At 35.8% G+C, this 12042-nt stretch overlaps 1 protein-coding gene across 1 annotated transcript in view; it reads left to right on the top strand.

The window, feature by feature from the left end:
- Nucleotides 1–12042, top strand: part of RP1 (RP1 axonemal microtubule associated) — a gene marked incomplete at both ends in the record, with an annotated part of 161303 nt that overhangs the window by 117459 nt on the left and 31802 nt on the right. The window contains 2 exons of the mRNA XM_084203553.1: nt 3623–3875; nt 9658–9899. Of these exons, the coding sequence (XP_084059679.1) occupies nt 3623–3875; nt 9658–9899 (495 nt within the window). The remainder of the gene's footprint in view (nt 1–3622; nt 3876–9657; nt 9900–12042) is intronic.

Raw genomic sequence — 12042 nt, 5'->3', positions numbered from 1 at the left:
ATAATTTTGTTCCAGAGTCATACTCTAGTCATTGATACTTTTTCTTCCATGAATTTGTATAAATTCTTCTATAGACATGTGATAAGTGTCCATAGTCTCCTGTGTCAATTTAATCGCAATTGACCTTCTACCTGAGTAAAACTAAACTTTCACATATTACTTAAATCTCATTCCACATCTTTCTTTGGAAGATGAATGTTTTCTTCCACATCACTTTCTCTTTGCTCCTCCCTTGCTTTATAGACCTCTACCCTCTGTGCACTTGTATTGCTGCACTGTTCTTTGAAAGGAGAATCTCTTTAGTTTTCCTACTTAGACTTTTCTACATGTTGTTCTGACTCTTCAGTAATACTTCCTTTTTTTTAAGATGCCATCCTTTTTCAGACTCCTGCTTAGTCCAAACTGTGCTATAATGATGTAGGAAGAGCTTTATGATATTGATTATCTGGATAATATTATTAAAGATACAGGTCAATCCTTGGCATTTTTGAGGACAAAAGTTTATGGACAACTACAAGGGTTAATCAAAGGTGTAAAGGCACGTGGTCAGTGACAAATCTGGAAAAGAAGTCTAGAAAGAAATAATTCACATGGCATTACATACTGGATGTTAATACAGTGTTAGTGATACAGCTGTTAGTGATAAAGAATTCACAGCCACTACTTTGAGCTGCAGAGTGCCCAGTGTCTTCCCAAGAAGATTCTTTGTTTTCAGGGAGCAGTTTTAATGCTGCAGACAATGCAAGTGTCCTCAGTTTAGGTATTTTGTGCGTTCATGTTCTTCATTGTTTGATAAGTTCCTGGGAAAGGGTTGAGCAGTGGGATGGCAAAATGTTCTGACCACACTGAGCTACTTAAGGTAATAAATATTAAAGCTGGTGGCAGAGACTACAGAAGAACCTCATACACAGTGAATGGGTAATAAAATGGCAGATTAAATTCTTTGTAGCTAAATGAAAAGCAGCGGCTGTGAGGAGGAATAACCCCTTAAATTTGCATGCAAAATGATGGGAATGATTTCATTCTGAAATATGAAAGTAGTAGGATATCATCTCAGTAGAAGCAAAACAAAAAGAAAACAGAAGACAAAAATGTTTAGAAACTATTTAAAAAACCAAAAACAAAACCAAAAAAATCCAGCCACTTCAAGGCAGAAAACACATTCATGCCTCCAAAGATGTTCGCTAGAGCAGATGTATAATAAATGTTGTGTTTTGTTGATTCACTTGTAAAAAGTGCAAGAATGTTAAGTGATATGAAATATCTTCCATACAAAGAAGAGTGAAACAAACATGTATATTTTTTCTGGAAAAGAGATGATGAAAGGAAAGGTGAAGGATAAAAAAAATATAAAATGGCATAGAGAAAATAAACATTTCTATTTCTATGTGAAATACAAGAGCTCAAGAGTATTCAATGTAATGTGCAGGTGGCAGATTCAAAACAAAAGGAGGTGGCTTTTTGCTCAATGTGTAATTAATACATTTTACTTTCTGGCACAAGATGTTGCAGATGGTAAAGACATATTGGTGCAAAAAGCCATTGCACATTGTCATGGAAGACGACTTTCCACTGAGGCTGTTAAGTGCAAAGACGTAATCTCTGCTCAGGCAATCTCTGAACCACAAATTGCAAAAGGCTGAGAGACTTTATATTCAAGAAGCATCTCTATGTATTTGCCCTGTTTTTCAACTCTTCCACAGAAATCTGATAGTGGTAGCTGTTGGCAACGCTATACGAGATGGACTAGATGATTCTGCAATTTAAAATACTACTACCATTCTTACATTCCTTTTACATAGAAGTGCATCAATTAAAAAGTTGGAATGGGGATTTAGTGAGAGTTTCTAAGACTAGAAGGTGAAAGGAAGGAATGTAAAGGGCAAGCTGTCTTGAGAGACAAGATTATGTCAGCAGTATCCCTGAAAAATGTGGAATGGACAGGCAAAGAAAACAAAGTAAAAGAAACTTGAGATATAAAAAAAAGGATCTCTCTTGACTGATAAAGAACACGAATATAAGGGAAAAGCTAGGAAGACAGAAAATTTCAACCAAGTGTAAGAAAACAGATTAAAATGGGTTTGCAAAACAGTTTAAATAAAATCCTTTTGACTTTCATTAATTGTACTTCCAGTAGTGTGTTTAATACAGTTCCAAATGTCTTTATACTGAAGGGAAAAAAAGAAATGTAATGACATCAACCAAAAGTACATTCTTACTAATGCTGAGGCAGTAGGCAATTTAATGTATTATTATGAGAATTCATTGATAACAATGGTGATTATGACCACTGTTGTCTAATGAATGTTAATTATTATCACAAAGAATGAAACTAATGATAGGTCCCTTTCTCAATTAGAGTTAGCTGTGAAGGAACATGAGTGTTAGCAATACAGGATATTTCCTCTAAGTCAAAGGTCATGTAGACTGACAGGAAAATTATATTTGGCTTGGAACTACAAAGAATAAAATTAAAAAGCAATGAGTGCTCCCGAAAAGTTATTTGCAAGATGTTCCTCCCAGCTAGATCTTATTTTGGGCTACATAAACTTACATGCAGGGGTATAACTCGCCATGGTAACTGTTTGAGGATATCATGGATATAACAAGGTATGAATGCTGGAAGTCCTAAGGCTGTGCTAGGAATAATAACGTGGATGTTTTCTTTTTCTGATCCCATTGTGGAGAATAGTCTGACACAGACAGGAGAATGGACGAGATGACATAATTCATTCTAAAAATCATCTCTTCCTTCATTGCTTTCTGGTCCTCATCCTTTTTCCTGCCTGGTGGCAAATTGGTTGGCAACAAATAAAAATTATAGCGTCTGTTTCTACTATCCATCTGGGGTTTTTTTAATGTCACCCACACACATGCCCATGTATCTACCCACCCACTTATATTATCTTGCACAGAACACATTCATTCTCTCACTCACATAATTTATTCATCCCAACATGCACTAGTGCAGCTGCCATTTAGCTTTTGTTTACTGGTAGCCGTAGCAATATTTAAACAGATGTCTATTTACATCTGAGGAGCACATCAATTCTTGCCTGTATGCGTGTACAGCCTTAGTTATAGTTTCTAATGTCAGTATCTTCCTTTGTTTGCACAGTCATCAACCGTATTTCTGTTCAGAGCTGAATAATACAACATTTCCTATTTGAATAATAGGGTGTCTTAAAATGTAAAATACTTAGAAATGTTTTAAAATAAAATGCCTTATCCAAACAGAATTTTAAGTTACCAGGTCTATCCTGATTCTTGAAGATCTCCCTTTGTTTCCTTTATGAGGATTTAGCTGAACTTCAATTTTCATGAGCTTTCTGTAGGTTTTTTGATCAGAGGTTTGTTTCTACCCAAAACAAAGGGATGCTTTTTGTAATGAAACATGAACTGCAGTGATCATGATGAGGAAAAAATTTATATATTCAAGGATCCACATAGTTTCTGAACAGGTTCTCCAAATAGGAATGTCAGCCTGTAACATCCTTCCTTATTCTCAGAAAAAGATACTTCAGCATTGAAAGGAATTTGTCTTTCCAAATGCAAACTTCTCAAAGACAGAAGGTAAGATATACAGATCAGTTTGCTATTCTTTGTGCCTCTATCTTCTCAGGTTTGTGTCTCTGAAATGAGAGCAGTAGACCTTGGACAGTTGAACAAAGTGCTTGTTGAGCACCATAATGTGGGTTATGGAGCTGGATGGTACCTCGACCAAGTTGTCATCCATGAATCAGGCAAGACTGAAGAACAATATGTATTTCTTTGCCAGAAGTGGTTAGACAGTGGAGTTGGTGATGGACAGATGGAACGGACATTGAAACTTCTTGGAAAAGTCAGGAATGGAGCGTTGACAGGAAAGATTTATGGTAAGGTCCAGAATCCTCAAAATTCCTTCCAGCTTTGCTTTGAATTGTAATCCATAATGGGCTTTTTTGTTATTTTTAAGGCTAAAACCAAACTACAGAAACAGTATAGCTTGAATGTGAATTGCCTCTCACACCAATTGTCTCTCCAAACACTTTCCTGAGATGGTAAATGCAGTTACAATGCTCAGGGAAGAAAAACTAGAGCATAAGGGAGATATTAAGTGACAGAGGCAACGAAGGTACTATGATTTTAGTTGAGGTTAGAAAAAAAGCTGAAGCACAAAGAAGTAGGTTGTTCCATATGGCATTCAATGCAGAGCAGAAGGCTCCTGCAACAGTGATGAAATCACAAGAGATACAAAAACTCTTTTAGCAGAATGCGATTTTCCCTTATGTTCATATATTTGCAGAAAGCATTTGCTTTTATTTGCAGTTTTCTTTTTTACTTATATCAATGGCACAAGTTCTTGCAAACAGTTAGTTGACCTGAAGTCAATATTCTATTCAGATTGTTTAATTAACAAACAACCAAAATTCAGAAACAACTTAGACACTGAAAACATGCTTTGCCAGGAAACTGCATTTTTTAGCTCTCTCATGTGTCTTTCTTGAAGAGGTGTAAAATGCTGGTTTGGGTCCATTTATAAAAACTGAATCAGAACTGATAGACCAAGCTATGTAAAGCTTAACTAATCTGAAGGTGTGAATTTGCATTCTGTATCAGCCATTTTGTAAACCTATCTCTATTAACTTCCATGATCCTGGATATTTCCTTTTATGTTCAGAGTATTTTATACTATACATGATTGTAGATAAAACTAATAGATTATATCCTCATCTTTAGTCATCTGTTATTAGTCCACTCGTGAATATCATCTAACAAAGCAGAAATAATGTTACTGATAGTACAGAAGAACAGAAAACCATGGGAATGTTAGCATATTATGAGCAGCCAGAGTAGTGATAATTTCAGAATAAGAAATAGTTGTATCTCACCACTGCAAGTATTCTAAATCTCTATTAAGTAGATTCCATAGGTGTCCTACATAGTCTATAGAGCGAGGCAGGTGTCTCCTGAGGGAAATTCAGAGAAGAAGCCCAAGACTGGTGAAAATCTGTCACATATTTCTTCACTGATAATATGAAAAGTGAGAGAAATCTTGCATCCTTATTTATGCACATTGATTAATGTCTGAATATAGCTGTGTAAAAACAATTTCCTTTCTTGGTTTCCCACAGACAGACATAGTCCTCAAAAATCTGAGTGCAGATTTGATAATGAATTTTTGTCTATGGTTATTAATACTCAGTGCTGTATCTATTGAAAATCATTTTTTGTCTGGGTGTATAATAAATCCAGAATTAATATGACAAGTAAGTAGAGAGCCTATGAAGAATGGATAAATAAAAGACAAATCAGCAAAAAGCAATATTCCTTAGGGGTCAGAAATTATATGGATACAATGGAATTTATTAAATTTCAAGCTAAATCAGATTTTGTAAAAGAAGCAAAAGAAACAGTAATGGTTCTTCAACCCTTTTCTCACTAAAAGAACCTTCAAAGGTGAGTAGTGGAACCTTCAGGAGCAGTAGAGTACAGTAGACTGAAGATCATAATCCCTAAAAAAATAGAATACCTTGTCTCTCTTCTCATTGAGGAACCATAATGTTGGCCAGGAAAGCAAAAAGCACAGTTACTAATGGGATGAGCTTACTGGAAATCAGAAAATCTGAAACACGAATAGAATTTTGAGCTCCATTTACTCAAACAGTGACAATCAGGGTAGTTAGTCCAGTGGCAGACCTAATAGCAAGGATTTAAACCAATTTAATGAAGAATTAACAAACATAATGCCTTCATCTAAAGAATGGAAAGCATAATGGAAGTGAATATAGACCTAGTAATTGTTCACATGAAAATCCTTATAACACACTTTTGAAGAAATGAATAGGTGAGACAATAGAAGCAAATAAGAAATGAGAAGGAATGCACCATCTTTACTAACAAGATGATACTACAGAAATATTTTGCAGTAAGACGAATGTAATGACATTTAATCTAAATTCTTGTAATAAATTCTATTTTCTCTATGGGAAATTATTAGTTAATCACAAGAAAGTGAAAAGTTGTAGTAAAGGAAGAATTGTAAAGAGCTGGAGAAGAGACAATGAATATGTTAATGAAATCTTTTGGTGCTACAAAGCCGGGAGTGCTATCAGGTGATGCAAAGGTTGTGTGATTTGAACAGGAATTGAACAGATTTCTGTGGCAAGCAGCTTGTATACAATTAGGTGTAAACTCAGCTTGCTATTGGAGCTCTGAATTCTGATACGTGGTTTCATTTAAATTGTTTTGGGTTTTTTTAAGAATCAGGAACTAACTAGCAGCTAAGGGTCCAAAAACTGTATTTGATCTGTATTGCCATGTTTTGTAATGATTTCTGCTGCACAAATTCATCAGCAGGAGGACAATGAGAAATACCTGGGTTTGTTATAAGATCACAGGATAATTCTGAGGCAGTAATGTGACATGGCTATGGGGTTACTGTGACCCCACAGTGTAGGTAGGCATTATCAGTGAAAATCAAAGTGGATTACTGGCTTTACAGAGAAACTGTGATATTTCACCAGCAATGATGTTTGTAATTGTGTCCACATCTGTCCAAAAGGACTGGATCAAGCTGGAATAGTTGTAAAGAAGATATGATGACTGAGAAAATGGCAACTCTTTGTTGTGAAAGGGTAATGAAAGAAAGTGACAGATTCAGAATAGCTAATGACATGCTCAAAATGGACACAGTAGTGATCTATCAAATTAATGATGGCTTGCACATCAAGAAGAGAAGAGAGTTATTTAAGCTAACAAAGTTGTCATAAAAATAAATGTGTTTCAGCAGTCCACTAATGCCTTTACAAGAGAATGGAAATATTTCTGAGAAAGAAACAAAGAAAGATTAGATTTTTAGCACTGCACTCTGTGTTGGGTTGACTCAGGCTGGATGCCAGGTGCCCATCAAAGGCTGCTCATCCTTCCCCTCCTCAGCTGGACAGGAGAGAAAAAAACCAGAATAAAAGGCTCATGAGTCAAGATAAGGACGCAGAGAGATCACTCAGCCGTTACTGCCATGGACCAAACAGACCTGACTAGGGGAAATTAGCTTAATATATTACCAATTTAATTAGAGCAGGATAATGAGAACTAAACCCAAATATAAAAATGCCTTTCCTCCTTCTTCCTGGGCTAAACTTTACTGCAAATTTTCTCTACCTCTGCAGTTGTGCAGCAGGACAGGAAATGAAGCTTGCAGTCAATTTCTCATGTTGTCTCTATTGCTCCTTCCTCTTCCACTCCAGCATGGAGTAACAAGAGATAGTCCTCCCAAAACTTCTCCTAAGTGAGGCCTTCCAGTGGGCTGTAGTTCTTCTTGACCTGCTCCAGCACGGGCTCCTTCCACAGAGTGTAGTCCTTCAGGAGTAAACCTGCTCCAGCACAGGCTCTCTCCACGGGGCTACAACATCCTGCCGGGAGTCTGCTCCAGTGCAGGCTCCCATGAGGTCAATTTTCCTTTGGACATCCACCTGCTCCATCACAGGATCCCCCATCGACTGTAGATGGATCTCTGGTCCCCTGTGGACCTCCATGGGCCACAGGGACACAGCTGCCTCATAATGGCCTTCACCATGGGCTGCAGGGGAATCTCTGCTCACCCTCTTTCTGCACTGACCTGAGGAACTGCAGAATTATTTCTCTTGCGTTTCTCTCTTGCATTGTTTCTCTTCTCATTTTCTCTTCTCCAGTTACAATTGTGCAAGTACTTCTGCTTCACTTTCTTAAATACCTTATCCCAGAGGTGCTCTCACCATCACTGATGGCTCAGCCTTGGCCAAGGGTGGGTCTGTCTTGGAACAAGCAGGCATTTGCAGTTTTCTTTTGCTTCGGGGAGCTTCCAATGGCTTCTCACACTGAGTCCCCTCTGCTACCAAAATATGGCCCTGCAAACCCAGTAAACTGTTTTATACTAAACTAAGGAGAAGGAAGGAACCTGCTTTTAAATTGAATCTCTACAAATTTATCAGAAATGATACAATTTAATTTATGTGTTATAGCAGCTTGTGGCGCTGTGCTATCCAACTGACATAGTCCTTCTATTCCTGGACTGGAATGTATAGATTCCAGCTATCTATATATTGATAGTTTAAGGCCAAGTATTACAGTACAAAAGGGGTAAAATATCCTAGATTATGTCACGTGGGATGTGAAAAGTTTTCATTTGACTTCCGTTTTTTCACAGATATCATTGCTTTCATTTACATTTAATGTTCATAGGCATGAAAATAGATTTAGGATTATTCACGAAGTCATAACACTGAAGTTATTTTAGATGATTTTACAGATGGTGAGTGCTAAATTTTTATGTGAACAAGTTCTGGATTTATGGCACAGATCCTCACCTGATCTAAAGCAATAAAGCTTTATTTGCATTACTTATAGTAGGAGACAAAGACTCTCCTCTTGTGGTTAGGAAGATGAGGTGACTGAACATTCTGAAGCTGAGGTAGGAAGCCGGAGTTAATGGACATAAATTCCAGGAGTCTCTGATTCCATTACTCAAAGTAAAACAAACTGTTTTAAAAAATAGCTATTTGAAATTATCAGATCCATACTTTGTCTTAATTTGCATAAACAGAGCTAAGTCAGGTTATTAAAAAAAATTTGTTCAATTCTGCAGTAGCCTGGATGACCAGGCTGATTTTCCATTTTTCAGAAAATCAGAAATTCTGATTTTCAGTTTTTAAAAATTTAAACCATGATTTTGATAACCCTGAATTTTCCATACATACTATTAACATGAATTAAAATATTAAAGCTAGCTAAATGGGTGAGATTTTTTGGATGAAGTTTCTGATCTTCAAAACTGTCTTGTTGATTGAAATTTTAACCAAATATCTGTTCGATATAAAGTTGCTGAAGTTACTTAGGAGCCTACCTGACACCAGACTGCAGTCTTTCTAAACCTTCAGGGATCTGTCAATTCATCTCCAGTGCTTAAGTGACTAAATGCTTCAAAAAGACCTAGTAAAAATTCTCCTGGAGTATTTCCTGAGTCCCTAAAGTAGACAATCTATGTGATGCTATATAAGACTATTTTTAATCTCTCAGCAAACATTACTCCTTCACAGAAGAAATGGATAAAGTTTTGTACTTTGCTGTTGTGATAATTGTGATGAGGTGTGATAAAAATATTCCTTTTCAAGCACTGGACCAGTTTATCTCACCACTATATTCTTATAGCATGTATGGAGCATATTTTAACATGTTCATTTAAGTAAATCCTAAAAAAATTAAAATGAAAATATTCCCTGACCAAAGGCAAACCGTATAACCAGTAGTATCTTGTAAAAAATATGCTGCTGGTGACTAGTGAGAAAAAAATATTTCAAGTCATCAGGAGATATTTATAAGGGGCAGGGAGAGAAATCAACAGATTGTCATGGCTCTTCACAAGTCTCTGATGTGGAACTCACAGTCTCATCTGCATGTTGCTCTTGGACTGGTGCATCTCTAAAGTATCGCCTACCACTATGAAAGGACTGATGTCCAGATTTGCTTTCCACTCAATCAATAATTGTGAGTTAACCTGCCATGTGCCAGTATTTGAGCTCAGTACAAAGGTGGGAAGAAGTTGCTAGGCCCTCACTAATTCAGCCTATTACAAACTGATGTATTATTTTGGATGTTCAGCAAACCCATTAATTTTTTTCTGCCGTTTTATTTCAACAGGGACTTGGGATATCCACGTCACAACTAGTGATATTTCTTCTCGTTCCATGAGCCCTAAAATGTCTCTAACTGTATGTGGTGAGAAAGGAACTTGTACTTCAGTCACATTCCCCAAAGGATCCCTTAAAAAAGAGCAGATTTATGAGACTTCTATTGAACTAAGTAAGAAATTTAATACAATATTCAAAGTTCGCCTAGAAATTGAAGAAGCTGGAGAAGGAGAGACTTGGCATTGCCGCGAGGTAAAAACTAAAACCTAAAGCAATTATTTATTGTGTCTCTATTATATATATATATATATTTTTTTTTTTTTTTTGCTTTCCATAGTCTATTGTTATTTCTTCCACTTTTCAGTCCTGTCTGAGATTGCTAAATTTTTAATTTACAGAAGCTGCAACAGTTGTAGAGTGCTAACTTCAGAGACTGCTCAAAACAGTAGGATAGCTATGGATAACAAAAATCTTGTGAACTTGGATGGATTTTTGGAGAGCCATATATACAGATGTGCTATCATCTTTAGCACATCAGTGATGTCTTTTCAGAACTGTACTCACTGGCATATATTGCACTATTTACATAACTCCAAATTGGCTGTTACATGTTGTAGAGTCAGTGATCCATGGCAAATAATTAAGGCAGACACTAGAAATGCATTTTGATGAAACTATCTGCCTTTTAAGTTGGCATGTGAAAAAAAGAAGTGAATAGCAAAAGTGACAATCTTTCTTCTGATATCCAGCTAAAACCTGACATCACACTGAAATTGCAGTGGCATTTCTCTATACGAAAAAATATCTTCATCTTCTTCTGCTGGAAAAATAAAAACAATTCTAAAGGAAAGATTAATCTTCTTTAAAATTGCAGACATGCTTTTTGTCCATTAATGTTTCTATTTTGTTCTTATTAAAAACGGGAGAAAAAATAGTTTTCCTTTCTAATACATGGTATTACTGAGCTGAACTCCCTGACATTTAAATGGTAGGCAGGTTGTTAATTTCATCTTCATAGCCAGATGAAATAGTCATCCAACAAATCTATCAAAATTAAGACTGCTTCTGGAGTATTGTAGGAGACAGTAAATCACTGCAAAAATTTCAGAATAGAAACCTGGCAGTTGACAACAGAGACATCTATTAGTCTGCTTTACTTCATTAGCCCAGAACAATCACTCAAAGCTCAGTTAAGTGAAATCAGCATAATTTATGTAAATAAGGAAAAGATGCCCCCTTACATTAGGTAGGAAGAGGTAGAGAAAGAAATTATAAATTTCCCTGCTTTGGGATACATGTCAATTATGTGGGTTTTAGGGAGACATTTCCTCTTATTCCGTAGTTTTTATAGCAGGATGGCTGAATCCTTGTATAAAATAACGAGGTTGGTATAGGAGGTTGTGGATAATATCTGTTATTAAAGACAGCTTAGCAGTGTATTTACGCTGCTGGTTAGAATCACCATGGCCATTTCTATGCTATTTTGTTTTGATTTTATGAGATTGTACCTCCAGAGAGTCTGAGATTTCCACCTTCTATCAAAAGTAAATGCAGGTGTAGTTGGTTGAATTCCATATTTAGATTCAGACTTCATTCTTATGGCCATAAATACAAAATAATAATGCCGATTTTTGAGGAAATAGAAATACTTAGAAAATAATGCCTAGAACAAAATTAATTAAGGTATACCTTATTTCTGCAGCATGTAATAGCTAATATCTTCATTCTCGCTTCTTTTACTTCTTGAAGAAGTAAAACACAGTAAATGAAATTTGAGTTTCAATAAACTGTTCAGGAATATAGATATTATTATGAAAGGAAAATTGTGCTAACATTATACTTCACAGTGCATTTCAAAAACTCTTTTCAGTTTGTCTGTCATAACGAAAAATACTAAGAGTCTTTTGAAAGCAAAATAATGTTACCATCTCCCAGTGACAATTCCTAAGCAAAGTTGGTTTTGCTTACTGGCTTAAAGGTTTGGACTTTTTAGTGAATTAGGTCACAAAGAATTGAAGTGAGTGAATTATATGTGCCCTTTCTAATGCAGGGTTACTTCCTAAAAAGTACTTTCAAATATGTTCTCTGGCTTAAATAGTTTAGAAAATGGGAATTTATCTCAGTGTAGCTGGTAGTACCATGCTGTAAGATATCTCATTATTAAGACATGTTTTCTTATAGAAAGAATGTTTCTTAGCTCAGGATCACCATTTTCTTAGTTTATGCACAGAATTTCATAGAGATTGAAATTAGTATCAAACTCTATATATTCAATATGGTACATATGTACTGATATATATATATATATATATATATATATATACATACATGTAAGAAAGCATTCTTAATTTCTGCATTTCAGTTTTTTCCAGAAACATTTCTTTTTCTTTCTCCT

This window comes from Fringilla coelebs (genome assembly GCF_963513975.1).
Source record: "Fringilla coelebs genome assembly, chromosome: 1".
NCBI lineage: Eukaryota > Metazoa > Chordata > Aves > Passeriformes > Fringillidae > Fringilla > Fringilla coelebs.
Note: the sequence above shows the minus strand (reverse complement) of the source record. Positions and strands in the feature narration are given on the sequence as shown.